The sequence below is a fragment of the Mustela putorius genome, unplaced genomic scaffold, assembly GCF_011764305.1.
Source record: "Mustela putorius furo isolate JIRA1106 unplaced genomic scaffold, ASM1176430v1.1 tig00000596_pilon_pilon_pilon, whole genome shotgun sequence".
Classification (NCBI taxonomy): Eukaryota; Metazoa; Chordata; class Mammalia; order Carnivora; family Mustelidae; genus Mustela; species Mustela putorius.
This window is the reverse complement of record NW_025421428.1, coordinates 15,303,324-15,322,814: the sequence shown is the minus strand read 5'-3', so window position 1 is coordinate 15,322,814 and position 19,491 is coordinate 15,303,324. Positions and strand designations below refer to the sequence as shown.

The window sequence follows — 19,491 nt, the reverse complement described above, 5'->3', positions numbered from 1 at the left end:
CGGAGGGCTGCAGCGGCCCGGCGGCGGGCCCCCATTCTCGGGGACGCGCAGCCGCATCTACGAGAGAGACCGGAACTCGGCAGGCCTGAAACCCTTCACGAATCCGCGCGCGACCCTCTGGGTCCGGCTGGGGCACCGCCGGGCGCGCCGGCGGGAGGGGGCCGGTCCCCAGCCCCGCCGCCGCCGCTCCGCGGGCCGCGGACACGTGAGGACGGCGCGCGCGTGCGCGGAGGGGCTGCCCACGGTCCGCACGCGCAGGCCCGCCATCTGCGCCTGCGCAGGACAGACCGAGCGGCCGGCGGCGTACGCGGGACGAGGCGTCGGGCGGCAGTGCTAAGGCCGGCGCGCACGCAGGCACGTAAGCACGCACGCCCTGGGGAAGTGTCGAGTTCCGGCTGCTCAGAGTCTCTCCGAGCCGGGGGGAAGGGAGGCGCTCTCGGTGTCGGCTCGGGCGGAGGGGTGGGAGGGAAGTGCTACGGTGGCCGCAGAGGGACGGCGCTACGGCTCCCGCGCTGGGCCAAACGCCGCCGGCCGCCGGGCGCGCAAGCCCCGGGCCCTTCGGGGCGGCCTCGGGCAGGGACGCGTGAGCGGCTGAGCCCCGCAGCCGCCGCGCCGTGGGCACCATGCGGCCGCCCTGCTCCTGGAGCCCCGTGGGCCGGGGGGTGCCGCAGGCCCTGCCGCCCGCACCGCCGGCCTTCCCCGGCGCCGGCGCGGAGAGGGCACCTGGTGAGCGGCGGACGGGCCTGCCCGGGGGTGGCTCGCGGGTCCGCGCCGGTGCCCGCCGCCTGCCTGCCCCGGGAGCCCGCGGCGCGGACGCTGGGCGGGGGGGGGGCGTGCGTGGCGGCGGCGGGCCCGGGGCGGGAGGGAGGCGGGCAGGGAGCCTCGCGGGGTCCAGCGGACGAGGCCCGCAGGTGCAGGTGCGGGCCGGACCGGGGCAAGCGCGCGGAGCCGCCCGGGGCTCAGACCAGGCTCTGGCGGAGCCTGCGGGGAGCCCTGGACCCGCCCGGCCTCCGCCCCCGTGCACGCCCCTGGCCGGCCCGTGGGACGTGTCTCCCGAGCCCGTAGCCCCCGGCTGCCCCGCTGTTCACACGTCCGCACGTGCAGCTTTCCCTCCACGAGTGATTCAGGCGGTCACCAGAGACCACTCGGCGTTTGTCCTTTCTTGGTCCCCGGTCCGTAGGCCTGTGGTGTCCTCTGCCTGCCAGGCGTGGTCCCCAGCGTCCCCCACCCCCGCCCCCACGGGAGCCCAGCGCCCCGGCCGGCCAGCCGGGCAGGGAGGGGAGGGGGGCGGACCGGCTTCAGGTCATTCCTAGGGAGCCTCAGCGCCAGGGCTCCGGACCCCCTGTCCGGCCTCGCGCTTGGCTCCTCGGTCTGCGTCCGGTGCCTCTGAAGCGTCCTCGGTGCTTCTTGTGGCGAGAGCGGCCCCCGGGCACCCGAGCCGAGGGGGCAGGTTCCCCGTGGCCGGCTCCGGCGTCCCGGGGCTCACCCCGCTCCTGTCTCTGTGACTTCCCCGCAGGCCGCTGCACCCCCCCGGGCTCAGCTGCCACGCGCGGGCCTAGGTGCCCATGACGCCTATGCCGACCGCTGCGCGGACACCAGTGCTGCCACCAGCTCGCCACAGCGCCCGGGCCCCGATGCCGGTCATGCCCATCCCGCGGCGGGTGCGCTCCTTCCACGGCCCGCACACCACCTGCCTGCACGCGGCCTGCGGGCCGGCGCGCACCTCCCGCCTGGCCCGCACCAAGTACAACAACTTCGACGTGTACGTGCGCGCGCGCTGGCTGTACGGCTTCATCCGCTTCCTGCTCTACTTCAGCTGCAGCCTGTTCACCGCGGCGCTCTGGGGCGCGCTGGCCGCGCTCTTCTGCCTGCAGTACCTGGGCGTGCGCGTCCTGCTGCGCTTCCAGCTCAAGCTGTCGGTGCTGCTGCTGCTGCTGGGCCGCCGGCGCGTGGACTTCCGCCTCCTCAACGAGCTGCTCATCTACGGCATCCGCGTGACCGTGCTGCTGGTCGGGGGCCTGGGCTGGTGCTTCATGGTCTTCGTGGACATGTGAGGGCCCGGCCCGGGCCTCCGCCGCGGGCTGTCTTCCCCGCTTCTCCTGACCGGCTGGGTCCGAACTCCTCCCGCCTCGCGGGTCTGGGCGGCGGGGTGCTGAGACTGCTCCGGGAAGGGGACGCGGGCGCCCCCTCTGCTGCTCGTTTTCTGCACTGACCCTCCTTGTATGTCCCTGGGGGGTCAGGCCTCCTGGCCGCCAGCCCACGCTTCCAGCCCTCGCCTTTCCCAGCTGTACCAGGATGAGGCCCGTTGGCCCAGCCTGCCCTTGGAGAGCCTCTGTGTCCCTGCTTCCTCTCTGGGACACGGGCATCACAGGCTGCCAGCGAGGGCCTCCTGGCCAGCTGCACGGTCCCTCCCCGTGAGCCCCCAGCCCCGGCCCCAGCCTTAGGGAAGTGTCAGGCTCAAATGGCTGGCGTCCACACTGCCACAAAGCTGCTCGCTCTGCCCTGGGCCGCCCACGTCCCGGCATAGCTCTCAGGCCCTCGGTCTGTCCCCCTGAGTGGCGGCGGAGTCCTGAGTCCCAGGCCGGGCTTCTGGGCCACATTGGTTTCCTTAGACGTGGTTGAGTGGGAGTCACAGGCAGCCTTGGCCAATTCCCAGATCAGGGATCAGCCCTGGTCCTGGGCAATCTGCCTTCCTCTTGGGCAGGTTTGTTGAAAACGTCAGGCGGGATCCCATAGTCTCTCCGAGCGTAGAATGCTGGGGCGCCCCTGAACTCCTTCCGGCTGGGAGTGGGGACAGCAGCCGAGCTTTGCCCTCTCTCCCTTTGAGGGATGGCTGGCACTGAGTCGTGCGTGCGGGGAGCTGACGTCAGAGGTCTGGAGAAGCACCACAGCCTCTGCGCGCCTGTCCCTGGGACGTGAGCGGAGCTTCCGCTGGAAGAGCCCCTCTTGGGCGTGCGTGTGCACGGGCTGGGCTGTCCCTGCGTTCTTGCCCTGTGTCAGAGCCGCTGCTGAGGGATAAGCAGAACTGAATGTGAGGCCGAAAGGAGCAAAGGGCCTGTTGGTCCATCCGGGGGCCCATGTCTTGTGCAGACCCCTCGCTTCTCTGTCAGAGGAGGAGAGGGTGGCCTGGTGGCCCCATAGTCACAGCAGGTGTCCTTGGCAGGTGAGAAACCACTCGGAATAATGGTGCTGGGACAACAGGCAGAGACCAGGGACAGCAGACAGCCCCATCCTGGGGTTGACAAACCCCTCATCCCGAGTTGTGCCTCCCCACCCCCGAGCATGGGCAGTCGCCCCTTTGACCTTGTGTGCCCAGGAAGTCCAGAGGCCAGGGGAGCTGTCGGACAGTTGGGTGCCCCGGGAGGAAGACTCCAAATCAGGAAGAGAAGGTGAAGAAAGCTCGGCTGTAAACCACGCTCTTTGATTTGTAGCCGGCTTCTGTCCAGCAGTTGTCAACTCGGGGACGGTGGGAGGGCTCCCGGGACGAAGTCCTTGCTTGGGTGGAGTCTGCGGGCTCCCTGGATGCCCGACGGGGAGCTGACCTGCGTGTACCCCACTTCTCAGCGCCGCAGAGAATCTTTTGCACTAAATCATGCTGTTTCCTAAAAGTTTTGTTCTGTGTTAACTCCGATCCCCCAGAGCTCCCGCCACAGAGGTGGACATGTGTCCGCACCGTCAGGACAGCAGGAGGGGTGTGGCCGGGCTGCCTCGAATGTGGTTGCGGCCACATGAGGAGCTGGCACGGTGAACACAGAGGTGCTCGGTGACGCGAGCGCCTGTTAAATTCTTTATGAGATGAGCCACCTGCATTAAACTTATTTTTTTAACACGTTGATGGAGTGATTGCTTAAAGCTCAAAATCTTTGTTCTTTCTGTAAGGGTCTGACCGACCAAAGATGCCACAGAAGGAGTCTGTCCCAGGCAAAATCGAGGACACTAAAGCAGGCGTCTGCGGCGCCAAGGCAGGGACGCCCGGGTGGGGCTTCAAGGGGCCCACCTTGACCTTGCGTCCGGGAGTCTGTCAGGACGGCAGGGACAATGTGGCCGCGCCGGCAGCGGGTCCCAGCAAGGTCCCCGGGGCCGACTTGTACCTGCCAACGGGGTGTAGGGTCTTCACAGGGCCCGGGAATAGGTCCCTGAACCGAGTGCACTGTGTGAGCTCCCTCCCGGGGAAGATCTGTGTTCAGGGAGGACGCTGGCTGGAAACCAAAGCGGCGGTTCTTGTTTAAGCAAAAGCCTTGGAAAAACGAGAGACACATGATTACTCAGTATCTTTATTTTGTAAACGTCTCGGAGCTTCTATGCAGGACGCCCGTTCCTCGCCCATGACCGGGACGCCCTGCCGTGCTGCTGCGCTCGCTGGCCGGGAAGTGCCATGGAAAGGCCGCCGGCCTGCTGCTTCCAGGATTTTGTAGACCTGGGTGTTTTCCCAGCAGAAAACAGTCCCAAGTTGTTTCGGGGTTTGGCTTGTGGTGGCAGAGCTGGTAAGTGGTTGCGGTGGCTGTGGACGCTGGGCGCTGGCAGCCGCCAGGGCAGCAGCCCCAGCAGGCCAACTTAGGATGGTGCTTGGTGAGTGCGAGGCCTCCTCCACCGGGTGGGCCTCCGGCCAACTCCCCATCCCATCTTCAAGGACAGTGTATGGAGCCATGGGCCAAGCAGTGGGAGAGCAGGGCTGGGGTCCGAGGCTGCAGTCAGGATGCTGGGCTGGGATCCGAGGCTGCAGTCAGGATGCTGCCACCCAAAGAGGGGTCTCAGCCTCAGAGCATCATGGGGTAGGGTGGGGGGGGTGACCTGTGAGGCCAGTGGCTTCCGGTCGGGTGCATTATGCTGAGATGTCATTTAGGGCAGAGTTTGTGCTCATCATGAGCTCCCTGTCTTGGGAAAAAGGACTGACCTGCAGGCCTGAGCGCAGGTCCCAGGGCTGGGCTGGCTGATGCCGGGAGCTGGAGCGGGCTTAGGAACCAGGAGTCAACCTTACAGAACTGCCAGGCCTCCGTGGCTCCTGCCGCCTCCTCCCTCCCCGATGGCCCAGGCTGCCTTCAAGGTGGGTGGGGGAGGGAGTGACCCGGGACAGCCACTGTGTCAGACTGAGTGGGCAGGGAGGGCCCCTGCTGCTCACGCAGGAACCCCGGTGGGTGAAGATGGGCCCGAGGTGGGGCACGAGGGAAGAGAAGAGGGAACCTGGAAGGTTCTGCAGGTGCCAGGCTGCCCTGCTGACAGCACCTGCACGCAGGTGGTGGCAGGTTTGTCCTTGATTGGGGAGGTGGGGGTGAGGAGCCGGGGCTCCGCTAGAGCCTGCTTGGTGGGGGGGGTCTCTCAGCCTGGCAGGGGGATGTTCCAGTCAGGGTCAGGCTGGGTCTGGAGGTCAGGGTTAGGACAGAAGTGCGGGGAGGGGGGGCGGATAGTGGGAGAGGACGGAGGAGAGAAGCAGTTCTCTGAACAAAGAGGGGAGGCACCCGGTCCGGGTCCCTGGGGCTGGAGCCAGGTGCCCGGAGGCCGGAGGAAAAGCCTCCGGGGCCCCGCCCTCGCACTCCCACGCCTCTGCTGAGGGCCTCCCAGGGCCTGAGTCCTCTGCCGCTAGGAGGAGGGTCCGAGGGGCTGTCAGGAGGGGGGAATCAGCCAGCAGAGGGGCAACGGCGTGGAAGGGTGGTGCTTTGGGAACTTCCAGAAACCAGAGACTTATGTGAGAAAGTCTGGGTGCCGTCCAGACCCAGGGCAGTACGGACATCTCAGGAGATGCTCTCTCTGGTCCTGCGGCCACTCCTGGCAGCCCCCAGGAGGTCACACCTGGAGGGGCAGTCGGACCCCTGTGCCTGTCCCCGTCTCCCCTCCCCCCGCAGTATGGTGGGGGGCTGTGGGGGAGGGACACAGCCCCGCCCCGGGCGATGGCTGGGCAGGCGCCGCGGGCTCTGGACCAGAGTGTGAGCCCGGTACTGCTGCGGAGGACAGGGCGGTCGGCTGGGGCTGGCTGCACAGGCATCGATGGTCCCTGACCTTGAGAGGTCCCTGTCCCTGGCAGCCTGTGATTGGAGGAGGGAGCTGGCGGAGGGCAGGCGCTCCGTGCTGGTGCTGAATCAGCCCTTTCTGGGCCGGAGCGAGCTTCCTTCCCTCCGCCGAGCCCAGCGCTTCTCCTTCCCCCTCCCTGCTGCTCTGGGAAAGGGCCTCTCTGGGCCAGCCCCTCTAGGACAGCCAGCCGCCCCATCCCCTCGAGGCCCGCCTGCCGCTCTGCACCAGGCTGCACCCAGGACCCACTTTGCAGAAATCCCAGCAGTCTGGCGCGCCTCCCTGACAGCTCCCAGAAGAGGGAGCGCCCCGCCTCACCAGCATCCTTGCCCAGAGGGGACGGGGAGGACGGGAGGGAGCCGCTGATTCAGCGGCTCGTGGGCTGCGCCCCTCCCCCCCGCCCCAGCGGGCAGCGTGCCCAGGCCTGCTGGCAGCTGTGTCACACGGGGCCTCTGGCAGAGTGTCTGTGGCTCTCACTGTGTGGCCGCCTCTGCGCCTGGTGCTGGGGGAGGGCCTGCAGGAGGGCGCATGGTGAGACGGCCGTCTCCGCTGGGCGTAACCGCGGCCTTATCCAAGAGAGGCCAGAACGCCACTCCTGGCCACCAGGAGCCACCAGGCCACTCCTGGAGCCCAGGTTGAGGCAGACCCCCTCCGCCTTTGGCCGGTTCAGCCATGTCCCCTGCCACCTTGACCTGGGGCTGGACGCTGACCCTGAGCCCTGGGCTGGGGATGGGCTGCACTGGTGGGAAGACGAAGAGGCTAGGTCGCTGGGTGGGGCCGGCGGTGTGGTTGAGCAGGGCAGGGCCTGGGGCCCCCCCCCCGCCTGAAAGTGGGCATCCCTCTAGAGGGGACAGCCATGCCCCAGCCTCCGGAGTTGGTCAGTGGAAGAACGTCTCCAGAGGAGAGCCCTGCAGGCCTGTGCGAGGGGAGAAGCCCGAGGCCATTTGTTCTGCGAGGAGGGGCCAGGGCTCCATTCTGCTTTCCGAGCACATTAGTGCCTCGTCCAGGCTGCGGCATGAATATTCATGCAGAAATCAGTCAGTCCAGGCTGAGGGCATTGCTGATGGCTGGGGAGAGCAGCTGGGGGTTGGGGGGAGTGGTCAGGTGGCCTCCCAGGAGGCATGTCCCCTGCCCCAGGGGTCAGCACCAGGTCCCCTGGAGCCCCGGGGGGCCCTTTCCTTCCAGGGGCACCCAGAAGAGGTTGTGCAGGTTTTGCCGCGGACGCCGCTTTCTCCGGTGGGCAGGGAGGGGTGCCCTTCCTGCCCTCGCTCGGGTCAGGAGACAGGGAGACGCAGCGCACATGCCCCCTGGGGCCTACCCTGACCCCCGTGCCCCACTGGTGGGGATGTTTCTGCCCACGCGCTGACCTAGGTGAGCAGAGACGGTGGGTGTCCAGGTCTTTGCAAGGGCCGAGCCACACCCCTGCTCCGGGGCCCCTCTGCCCTCTCTGCCCCCGCCCACCCCGGCCCCTAGGCTCTCCTCCTCCAGGACTGGAATGCTGCCCAGCGGCTGACCTGCCCTTCACCTGCAGGGCCGAGGGGGCCTCCACACGCTCCCTGCCAGCTCACAGCAGGCAGGGGCAGCCCTCGGACAATACAATTCTGAGTTTCAACTGTGAACTCATTATTTACAACAACATCCTGACACAACGTCCTGGGAATTATCTGTGTTTTTCCAACTGTGCTTCCATCTCCTGGTCCCTGGGTTCCTGGCTCCCAGGGGCGGCGCGAGGTCCCCCCTGACGGCGCCGCCTGCAGCTGAGTCAGCCGAGCTCGGCACCACCTGCGTGGGGAGCTGTGCTCCTCTGAGCAGCTGCAGCCCCTCGACCCGCCGAGCCACGGGGGTGTGTGCGCCTGCGTGTGCGTTCACATGTGTGCATGATGCATGCGTGTTTGCCACAGCCCGAAGTTCCGAGTCTGTCCCTGTGCACCCCGAGAGCGGGCAGGGCAGGGTGGGCCGGAGCTGGGCCTGCCTCCCTGCCCCCGCGGGTCCCTCCAGGCCTCTCAGAGAGGAGAGGGAAGCCCCCAGTGGCTTGCTCCGTCTGCCTTTCCCACTTTTGGCTCCGCCGGCCACGGAGCCGACCGCATGGAGGGCATTGCGTCCTCGCCACTGCCCCGTGCGGGTCTTTGCACCCCTCCAGGACCAGCTGTTCTGCGACATATGGGAGTGGAAAACAAGAGCAACTAGACAAAGTCCAGAAAGGACAGAGCTGCTGGGCACACCTCCTCCTGGAAGGAGGCCGGGGTTTCCTCCCTGGAGAACTGCGGATGCGGGTGGAGGACTCCTGAGGAGCCCAGACTGCCGCAGGGGGCCAGAGCTCCGCGCGGCCCTCTCCAGGGGCAGGTGCTGGAAGCCAGGGGCTGAGGCTGCAGCCCTGACCAGGGGCGGGGAGATGCCTTTCTGCCCTTTGCGGCCTGGGCCTGTTCCTGGTCTTGACCTCAGGGGCAGGCTGGCAGACGGTCTCCGGGGGCGCAGCGCGTTCACACAGTTGTGGAATGAGCAAAGGGCCGAGGGGGCTGTGCTGTCTCAGTCCACCCCTGCGGCTGGGACGGAGCGCTGCAGCCGGGTCCACCACCACAGCTCCGGGGCTGCTAGTCCAGGACCCCGGCGCCCGCACAGTCCGCGTCGGGGGGGGGGGGCTGCTCCCCGGCTCACAGACGCGACGTCTCGCTGTGTCCTCTCGCGGCGGGAGGGCCGCAGGGGTCTCGGGGGTGGCTCGGCTGGTGACCTCCTCCCCTCTCAAGGCCGTCCTGACACCTTCACCTGGGGCGGGATTAGGCTTCAACACAGGACTTTGGGGAGAAATAAATCTTTTTTTTTTTTAAGATTTATTTATTATTTGAGAGAGAGAGAGAGACAGCACGTGTGCAGGGTAAAGGGGCAGAGGGAGAGGGAGAGAGAACCGTAAGCACACCACACTGAGCAGGGAGCCCGATGCAGGATTCGATCCCAGGACCCTGAGGTCACCCCTCCGGGACCAGCTTTTTTGGCCCTGAGCCAAAGCCAGATACATAACAAAATGAGCCCCTCAGGCACCCCAGGACACACATTCTGGTGATAGCACACGAGCCCCTAGGGCCTGACACTTTCTGAAAGACGGTGTCCAAGGTCACACAGTGCCCTGCAAGCTCGGCCTGGCCGGTGGGATGCCTCCCTCCAGAAGCGTCCGTGGGGACAGGTGCCTACAGTTGGCGGACTTCTCCGGGGAAGGTAGTGCCCTCTCCTCACCCTGGAACTGGCCCTGGAGTGCCTGCTCTTACCTCGGCAGGGGTCCCCCGCTCTCCGCCCCGGCTGTGTGGGTGCCCGGCTTACCTGGGGCTGCCCCCCAGCAGCTGTGCCCACCCTGGCGTGTCCGGCCAGGCTCTGCGGTCCCTCCAGGGGGAAGGTGAGTCACCGCCGCCACCCATGCCTCCGCCTGCCCGGCAGCAGGAAGCAGCAGCTGCGTTACAGCTGCACAAAATGTTAGAGAGAAATTTAGGACAAAAGAAGAAGAAGATTGGAGCATCCAATTTAAGCCAGGGGGAGGCACACGGAAGCCAACGCGGTGCTGCCCTAATTCACTCGCACGGAGCGCCACGGGCTCCGCAGCCGCTGCCGCGAAACCAAAATATTCACCCAGTTTCCTTCTGTGGAAGGGACCCGAGCTGGCCTCCAAGGACTCACAGATGTCCCTGGGCCCCAGGGCGCGGCCTCAGATGGCCCCGGGCCTGGCAGAACCCCTGGGGCCGCGGGGTCCCAGGCAGCCCTGGCTACGACCTATGCGTCTGGCCCACAGGAGCTCATGGCACCCCAGCCCTGCACACTCCTCATCTGCCCATCACTGCCCTGCCCGAGCACGTGTGGGCCGGCCAGCTCTGCTGCCCTTGGGCTGGTGTTCCCAGCTGGAGGAGCTGGTCTAGTGCAAATAGGAGCTGCCCTCGGAGGAGGGCTTTTCAGGAGTCTGGGTGGGCAAGTCTTCATCTCCAGGGCAGCTGTCAGGCGTCTCCAGCCACGACGGGAGGACCCACCGTCGGTGCAACAGCGGGGCCAAAGGTTGGTCTGCAAGCCAGTGAGTGGGAGGCGGCGAGCCACAGACCCAGCGCTGGGCTCCTGGTGCCCCTTCCAGCCTGGAGCGGGCTCTGTGTGCTGATGCTGAGTGGGGAGACCATCCCTGCCCGAGGGGGCGCAGCTGCAGGCGGACCCGGCTGCCGCCTAGCCCCCCACCTCTCGGGGAAGTTTAGGGACCTCTGGCCTGCACTGCCCACATGTTCCAATTATGAGAATTAACCTCCTAACAACGTGCGGGCCCGGCCTGGGGTTTGAAGGAGAGGCGTATGACACGAGGAACAGTCTTAAACCCCGGGGTCTGTTCAGTCCTTCAGCAAAATGCCCTGGGCAGATCGTCCCCTGGGCAGCTTTGTAGGGGGTCAAGGAGAGGCGTCCGTACCTGCTCACACACCCACCTGGGCCCAGGTGCTCTCCCCGCCCAGAAGCCCTGGCTGTGGCGGGGCCCGACTCTGCACCCTCACGCACCTTCCCCCTTGCTGGGGGTCTGGCAGGGGCTCTCGCCCACCTCCCCTGGTGCATCGTTCCAAGCACAGGGCAGGCACGGCCTTGTCGGCTGGGCTCCCTGAGATGTATTCCTGGGCTCCTGGCAGGCGAGGTCAGGGATGGGCAGGGATGCGGTGCTGGGCGGCGCTGCCTTCTGGACCCTGCCCTGCGGTCCGTGGGATTGAAGCCAGTGTCCCTGCTGATGCCCCCCACATTGCACAGAGGTACTAGCGCCTTCCCAAAGTGCTCTGGAATGTTCCAGGACGCATTCCTGGAAGCCTGGTTTCCCAGTCGTAAGTGCCTTGAAGGTCTCAGGACCCGCAGACACAGGGCTGTGGAGACTGGGGAGTTTGCTGGTGGGGCTGGGGCTCCAGCTGCCACGGGGACTTATCCGTTAGCACAAAGCTCAGGCTTGAGTTAAGGCCACACCTGGTGACCAAAAGGCCAGCTCTGGCCCATTCCCCAGACTGACCGCCTCATTTGGTTGGCCAGAATCGGAGCCACCAGGTCCTTACCCAGAACTTTCCAGGACAAGGGAGGATGAAAAGGACCATGGCCGTGGCCGGCAGGGACTGGGGCTGTCGTCACACCGGCAGCCCCAAACACCACCCAGAGCAAACAGTTGAGTCCTCGAGGCGCCGGGGCTGCCTGTCCGTCCCTTACTCTTGGCTCCTTTCCCTGGGGGACCCCGTGGGCCACATGACCCACCCAGGCCATTGAAGGGGGACAGTGCACAGCCCTTTGGACTCCTCCTCGGAGGGGAGGTTGTAAGCAGGCGGCCCCTCCCCTGGGCGGCCACATGGAGTGACTTCAGGAACGTGCTCAGGTAGCCCTCCTGCCAGCTCTGGGCCACCCTTCTCGATGACTAGCTGCAGGCCATGGCTCCCGCTCCTGCCCACCTGAGCCCTGGAGTCTCACTTGGGTCGGGGTGGAGAGTAGAGCCCTGCCCCCTAGGCTGCTCCTCTGAGCAAGACCTTTGGCCGGACTGGGGACATGGAGCAGAGGACTCAGTTCTCCCGCAAGCCAGAATGGGGGGGAGGGGAAGAAGGAGTGGGAGTCACACCTGGGGTGTCCCAGACCCCATGTCATCTCCAGAGGCCCCTGTCTCAGGGTCAGGCCATGGTTATGGCGGGTCCAGGAGCAGGGATACGGCTGGAGGGGCTACGCCCAGCACTGTGCCCGGCTCCTCTGAAGGGATGTGCCCACTGAGGGGCATAGCCCCTGAGCATGAGCTCCCAGGGTGGGAGGTCTGAGTGGGGAGCCTGTGCTGAGGGCACCGCTACCCCCTCAGGAGGTCCTGGTTCATGGTAGCGTTCACCCCGAGGGTTCCATCTGGGTATTGTTCCACCTGCGGGCACCCAGACCTCCCCCAAGGTCTGGGGGGGTGCCCAGCTCATTTCAGAGGGTTCTCCTGGTGGGCACACCTCGGATCCCAGTGCAGACCCCACCACCCCTGGCTGGCCCTTGAGAATGAAGTTTAGTCTTCCTGCGCTTCCAGACCCCCAAGCACCCGGTCTTCCTGGCAAGACCAGACCCAGGTTGGCATCTGCAGGGCCCAGCTGCCCACGGGCTGCCTGGAGGCAGGAGGGAGCTCCTGGCGAATGCACCGTAGCGTGTACGTGCGACCCCAGACCCAGTGTTCCTGCCCTGCCGTGCTCCATCATGTCCAGCCCGCCCCCCGTCATCCCCGAGGGCGCTGGGTCCATGGCTGGCTGCCAGCCCTGCTCCTGCAGTGCGGAGAGCAGGCCGGGCCAGGCCCCATGGCACTCCGCGTGGATCCCAGCAAGGACAGGCACACTCAGACCCTAATGCGCACCCTGTCCACCTGGGGGGTCCCCTCAGCAGGACAAGGGCCTAGGGGTGGGCAAAGGAGGAGCGGGAGGCGGGGGACCACGCGACACAGCAGCGCGGTCCAGAAGCCACTAAGTGCTTGTGGAGGTGGGCGGTCCGACCCTGTGGCCAGATGCTGAGACGTCAAGGGAAGATCGGGGCGCACTACTGGACTTGGGGCAGTGATGACCCCCAGTGACAGGACTGAGCCCTGGCCGCATCTGGCCTGATGCCTGGGATCATGTGACCCAAGCAGGAACCACCCAGGGAGTCCTGCAGCCACAGAGGAGGCTTGATTCCCCCAAAATGTCCTTCCGTCTTCCCATCGGGGGGAATGGGTATCACAGGCCTCCCACCTGGGTCCTTCTGGCTCCCCCTCCTGGGGTCCTGGGAGGATCCCCAGAGGGTCTCCTGGAACCCAGCAACCAGGAGACCTCTTCCCCACATGCACGGGGAGGCTCGCTTGGTGTGGAAGGAGAGGAATCCTGGCTCCGCTGACCAGGTGGTCCCTTCCCCCCCCACCCCCCACCTTCCCCGACGCCACTGGGAGCCTGTCCCCTGCACGGACACTCAGACAACGCCCGGCAGGCCGTTTCCTCCTCTCGTGTCCATGCACAGCGTTGGGTGTTTTCTCCAGGAAAACAGGGATCAGATTCCTGTCTTCCTTGCTTTTAAGCACAGAGCTCTGGGGCAGCCCATGTGCCGGGCAGCCGTCCCCAGACCGCGTGCATCTTCCCGCAGTGAACAGTCTCCATTGAACGTGGACCCCCTGTACCCCCTGGCCCCCTCCAGTGGGTGACCCCTTAGGTATTTCAGTACATGGGATCTGGACATGGCTCCGCTCCACGGGGAGACCACGTGCGGATGTTCCGTCGAAGGACACCGGGTTGTGTTCACACCTTGGCCGTTGTGAACGGGGCCATGAACACGGGGGCACAAAGAAGGCTTTGAGACCCTGCTCCAGATTTTCACTCACATCAGAAGCGGAACTGCAGGGTCGCATGTAATTCTCTTCAGTTTGTGAAGAACTGTATGCCTTTCCCCACGGCGGTCTCTGGCCAGTTCCCGGTTCCAACTCCGCGATGGTCTCTCACCGTGTGCACATGGCTTTCTGGGCCGTGGCATTCTGGGGGGTTCTGGGGGTTCTGACTGTGCCCCTGTCTCAGACAGAAGGCCCTGGAAAGCTGTCCCGGCCCACCCTGCTCTCCCCCCGCCGTGTCCCAGGGCCAAGTCCCGGGCCTGGCACACAGCCCTGCTCACAGATGACCTGGCCTCCTGCTCTCTGGGGGCAGGTGTGCAGCCTGTCTACCCCGCACCATGCGACGGGCCCTGCCTGCCACCCTCCTGGGCTGCCTGTGCTCTGACTGGGCCTGTCTCAGCAACTATGTCTCCTCACCTAGGGGCCAGATTAAACCAGCTGCTGGTGTGTAGAACTGCACCCCAGGAGGGAACCCAATGCTGTGAGAGCCAGCTTGGGGGTCTAAACAGCTTCCCTGAAGACCTGAATAGGATGGAACCTAAAGTAGGACCTAAAGTATAAACCAATCAGAGTTCACGTGCCAACACAGGGAGAGGAGGGATCCCAGGCAGGGGGACTGCAGGTGCAAAGGCCCTGTGGTCATGGGCACAGACTGGCGGGCCGTGTGCTACACGGACAGGGTGGGTGGGTGGAGGACAGAAGCTGGGCAGCGGGCAGAGGCCGGCTCCTCAGGCCTAGAGGGAATTCACTGAGCACAGGGTGAGGCCCCGTCAGGTCAGCCCTTCTCTCCACTCTGGCTGCTCCTTCTCCCTTCCCCCTTCGCCCCTGCTTCTCATCCTTGGACACCTCCCTAGTCTCCAGCTCCTGTGTCTGCAGGTCAAGCAGACTCTCCATCAGAAACACAGAAGTTTGAAATCCCCCTCGTCCAGGGTCTTCATCATCTGCAGGGGTGCATGGACTGGCACGGGTGGGGGACCACGGCCTGAACCCCAGGAGTCTGTTGCCAGTTTCAGTACAGAACGCGCTTGGTCCCCCTTCCGGTTTGGGCTGATGCCTCCTAATGTGGACGCCACACAGACAGTGTGCAGGGCCCGGAGCCGCCAGAGCTTGCACGCCGCCCTGGGGCTTCTGAGAGCACTGTGACAACGCCCAAAAAGGGCCACCGGAGACCTCCCGTGCCCCTGTGCCTCAGGCCCCGCAGGAGTACTCGCAGCACCGCGTGTCCCCAGAGGGGAGAGGGGGACTCCCAGGGGTGGAGGGGCTGCCGATTCTCCAGAGCCATGGTAAGAGGAGGAATGACAGAGGGACCCAGGAGCCTGGCTCTGGGGCAGCTAAGCTGCTGGCCCCTTTGCCGGAGGGGCCTGGAGACTCGCGACCTGTTAGCACCTCCCATTGTTCTTCCCCTCCTGCAAGAATGCTCACAGTGCTGCCCTGCGTGCAGGCCCCCCAGCGCCCAGGAGCGGGGCCAGGAACAAAGTGAGGTAGTTTCCTGGGGAGGGGTGTGGGCTGTGTTCAAGGTTGCCCCCTGACAGGAGCCAGGGCCTGATGTCTGGAGCTGGGCAGTGGCTGGACGGTGGCCCGGGGCCCTGGGGCAGATGGCGCCTGGGCGTCCCTGCCCGGTGTCCTGTGCCTCGTTGAGTCAGGGGCACGCAGGGCTGGGTAGGGCGAGAGGAGCAGGGAGCTAGTGAGCAGGCTCACAGAAACCGGATGTGGAGACGGGTCACAGGTGAGACAGTAAGAAGGTTGGGCAGGAATGCCTTGTTTGTGCTCCTGATGCTGGAACAGGCGTCCCCTGTGTGATATAGACAAGATATTGACCGAGTTCTCTGGTCAATGTTCTAAAAAAAGGGCCGACCCTGGAGGCCCTGCAGGCAAGCCATGGTGGATGGTCCCTCCAGAGAGAGCCCCTTTCCTTTCCTTCCTGTTCTCACCTTCACTTAATACACTTTCGCTTCACCTCACCCTTTGGTGGCCCCAAGATCCGTTCTTCGACTCCACGAGACCAGAATCCTGCAACACTGGGGCCCAGGGCGGCCATGAGGTGTGGGCGGCTCTTGCTCCCTCCACCTGTGGACCTGGCTCCCCCTGAAGTCTTCCCCAGTGCCAGCCTGGGGCCCCGGGCAGACGTGCTGAGGGGGTAGGCCATACGAACTGGTGGGACCGTTTGCTGGCCTCGATTCAAATCCAAAACTGGGGGTGGGGTGGGCAAAACCTGACAGGGCAAAGTGGGGGCCGGACTTGGCCTGCGAGTCTGGGGGTTGGGGTCTGCGACATCGCTGGCTCCTGCCCCGCTTAGATGGACGAGGCAGGTCTGCTCCCCGAGCCTGGGGTGAGACTGGGGGCCCTGCTCCAACCCTGGCTGCAAGGGGACGGCCCGAGCGCCCAGGCGTTCAGTGACACCCTCCCCCCCACCCCGCCGCGCTGCATGGTTGGCACAGAGCAGGATCCTAACAAAGGGGCCCTTTGTGGGCCACTGGCGTGTGGCCGCACACAGGCGGCCAGGGCCTCTCCCGGAGCTTCCCGGGGGAGGGGCCGGAAGTGGAGCCTCATGGCTTTTCTGGCAGCTGCCCAGTCTCGGGGTCAGGGTCGTCCCTGAGTTAGCCTCTGCTGAGAACGCGGGTGCTTGGGGTGATGGCAGGACAACCCCCCACCGGCCGCTCCCCATTGGGGCTGAGGAAGAGCCCACCCGGGGCAGCTTCCCAGGGAGGGTGAGGGACCCACCATCGGTCAGGTGTTTACTTTGGCTCCGGTGAACTCCTCCTTGGACCAAAGAGAGCAAACGCCTGGGCGCTGAAGGCTTTCCGGCGTCCTTGCTTCTGTGCCGACGGGCCAGCGTGGGACAAGGAGGGTGGACACGCTCCTTCACGGCCCTGCGCAGGCCTGCCCTGGCCCCGGCCCCCGGGCGCAAAGACGCGCGGTGGGCGCCCCGATCCCACTCAGCTCGGGCCGACAGGACTCTGCGTGCACCTGCGGGGGGAGGCTCCGTTTTCCTGCTCGGCCATTTACGGGGCTGGAGTCTGTTCTCATGCCGGCAGACCCAGCCAGGGTCTGACCCTGGGGTCCCCTGCCTACTGCTTCCCGTCCTGCCAACAGAAGACTCTGGACACTCAGGGACCCCCAACTCAGACAGGTAGACAGGGGCTCTGGCCCCTCGTCACTGAGGGCACAGCACCCCTCAGGCGCCCACACTCTGTAGACATCTATGGTCACCTGACCTGTACCAGGCACCCTACTGGGCCAGGGCTAGGGTGGTGAATAATATGGGAGGGCTGGTGCCTGTGGGGACGTGAGTGTCAGAGTGGATTAGCACCCAGGGTTGGGTCAGGGAGAGTCAGCGGGCAGCGGCCCATCTGTCACTTTTATATGGGAGGGTTGGGAAGACCCAGTCTCCAGGGATGACTGGGCAGAGACCCAAAGGAAGCAAATCGTCTCAAAGACATGGCGGGTGGAGGGGGAGGTACGGGCAGTGGGATCGGCAGGTGCAAAGTCCCTGGGGCAGAAGGATGCCCGCAGTTGGAGGCCCCGCAGAAACCAGTGCGCTGGAGCAGAGCTGGGAGCTGGAGCTACATCAGGACCAAGTTGTGGGGAGCGTGGGCTGGGGACCCAGGTCTTGGCCGTTGCAAAGACTTGGGCTCAAGTTCTGTGTGGGAAGGAGATGGGGAGCACTGAGGGATCTGAGCAGAGGGCATCTCTGATCGGACATGTTCAGAGGCATCTCTGGTCCTGTGTGGTACGAGACCTGGATGGGGCAGCGGGGTGGGGGGAGCTGGGGAACCCCAGCTTTGGGGCTGCTGCAGTAACTTGGGGAGAAGGGGATTAGACTGGAGGGTCTGCGGAGAGATGGTGGGTGTGAGAAGGGGTCAGCTGTGCGGTGGAGCTGCAGGCCTAGGGGACCCACGGGACCCGGGATGGGAGAAAGGTGACCCATAAGCCGGTGTTTGGCCTGAGCTGTCCAAAGGGTGAGCGGCCACTTGCTGAAGCAGAAGAGGCAGCGGGAACAGGCCTAGGGCACGGCAAGGGACTCTGTCCGGCCATCAGCCACCCAAGCGGGCAGTCGAGGAGGCAGCTGGCTGAGTGCATCTTGAGTCTAGGTGTGTTTGACCGTCCTTAGTCCTTCAAGACAAGCCTTGGATGGAGGAGGTCAGTGTCTTCCAGAATGGATGTGGCACAGTGCGCAGACCTGACCCCCAAAACCGCTCACGGAGGACGCCCGGGACAGACCCGTGGAGGAAGCAGAGTTTGGGGTACGTGTGGCTGGAGGAGCCCTGGGAGGAGAAAGGTGCCCCCTCCATCCCTCCTCGACAGATGGCCAACCCGGGGGTGGTCAGGTTTGCACAGAGCACTGAGCCACCTGCAGGACCCGCCAAGGCTTGTGGCATCTGGGGGAGGACAGACAGGCGGCCAGGCACTGGTTCTCTTCCTTGCTCCCAAGAATTCCTGGGCCCCCACCCGAGGACAACCCCCCCCCCACCGTGGCTTACCTGTTTGCAGATTTATCTCTTGTCACCTCCCTCTCCCCTCCCCAGCCCCCACCCCAAGCCCTATGCTCTCTGCATTAGCGAAGGATCTGACGCCAGGCCCGGCCTTCCTGAGCTGAGGAAGCCCCCTTTGGCAGGGCAGAGGGGCTGCGGCGCTAATCAGATCCCTCAGGAGGGGACTGTGGCCCACCCGCCCGCCTATCAGCGCCCACACCAAGCTGACTGCTCGCCACATCTAACTCACAGCGGAGGCACGAGGCGCTCGGGCCCACACCCTGAGTTCCTTGGTGACCCAGGCTGGGAGCCCTGGCTGAGCGAGCCCGGGGCTGGCTACACGTTCGTCCAGAGCTGCGCTATTCTCATTGGCAAAACAGGAGTAGGAACAGAGCTAACCTCACGGGAGTGTCGGAACATAAAGTTAGAGCGCGCCCCGGACACGGACACGCAGCCAGGCCTGGAAGTGAGTTAGCCGGCAAAAAAGCATTCGTATTTAAACGTCTGGGTGGCTCGGTTGTTAGGCAAATGCCTCCGGCTGGGGTCACGATCTCGGGTTCCTTTCTGCCGGCAGCCTGCTCCCTCTCCAGCTTCTGTTCCCTCCCACTGCCCCCCCACCCCCCCCCCCCCCCCCCCCCGTCAAATAAAAAATCTTTGTTACAAAATAAAAAACAAAATGTGCTCTTGCAGACTCACACCCAGATGCCCAGAAACAGCACCGAATCCTGGTAGTTACCCTTGGGGAATGGGTTTCTGGTTCCCTGTTGTCTTTTAAAACTTCTCAGTGTTTTCCAAATGTCCTCCATTAAAGAAGAAAGCCTTCCTTTGATATTTAGAAAACAAAGTGAGGGAACCGATCGGAATGTGCGAAGTGTGAATCAGCTCCCCAGGTGAGCAGGGTTCCCCAGGGAGTGGCATATAGAGGTCACGGTGCTGTCTTCGCTGCCTGCTCGGGGGCGGTCACCCCTCCAGACCTTCTGTGGGGCCTCACGGGCCACCAGGAGAGGACCTCCGTGGCCTAGTGGATGGCTTCTGTGGCCTCACGCTGGGCTGGAAGTGCCCATAGACTAGTCTGTCCCTGCTCACCACGTCATCCGTAGAAGCCCCAATCTCCAGGGGGCTTGAGGAGAAGGGTCAGGGCTGGGGGAAGGGATGCGGGGGCCGAGCTGGGGGGTTTGTGTTTTCACTGCCCAGTTGGTCCAGAGCACTTAGGAGCCAGCGGGAATCCCAAGGCTGCAGGGGTGGCCTGCAGGCACCCAGCCCCCAGCCCCCACCTGTTCCAGAGCCTTCTGCATGCAGACAGCCCCTGGGTGGAGGAGCTCCTGCTGGAGGTTTACCTTAGTCTCCCTCACCTTGTACCTCTGGAGCCACGTGACCACATGCCAAACCACATGACTGTGTCTCTAGTGGGTAGAGAGAGGCCCCCTGGACATGCCCGACTGCCCCATGGGGTTGGAAGGGGCAGTAGGCTGCACTGGTCTGGAGGAGAGGAAACCGGAACCCTGTTTGGGTCTGAGTGGTGATCTGGGGGTGTCCTACTCATCCTGCCAGAGGGCAGGGCAAGGCAAGAGTGAGCTGGCGGGAGGATGTTTTTGTGCAGACCCGCAAGTTGGGGTTGGTGGTCCGTCTATGATCAGGGTGAAGGATCTGGCTTGAGGTTGGGACAGAAGTACTTGG

At 64.9% G+C, this 19,491-nt stretch overlaps 1 protein-coding gene across 4 annotated transcripts; it reads left to right on the top strand.

The window, feature by feature from the left end:
* Positions 1-275: 275 nt before the first annotated feature.
* On the top strand, positions 276-3,829 carry TMEM250 (transmembrane protein 250). Of its 4 annotated transcripts, none has more exons than XM_045082703.1 (2): positions 276-354; positions 1,517-3,829. In XM_045082703.1, exon 2 carries the CDS (start codon positions 1,566-1,568, stop codon positions 2,052-2,054), a length of 489 nt encoding a protein of 162 aa, XP_044938638.1. In that variant the 5' UTR covers positions 276-354; positions 1,517-1,565; the 3' UTR covers positions 2,055-3,829. The 4 variants fall into 4 exon arrangements, with proteins under 4 accessions (XP_044938638.1, XP_044938639.1, XP_044938637.1 ...); XM_045082704.1 differs by having other exon boundaries at positions 282-358; XM_045082702.1 differs by lacking the exon at positions 276-354 and adding an exon at positions 589-726.
* Positions 3,830-19,491: the final 15,662 nt, after the last annotated feature.

Bases quoted from the DNA above. Each gene is read 5' to 3' on its own strand.
- TMEM250 (XM_045082703.1), top strand. From the start codon at position 1,566: ATGACGCCTATGCCGACCGCTGCGCGGACACCAGTGCTGCCACCAGCT.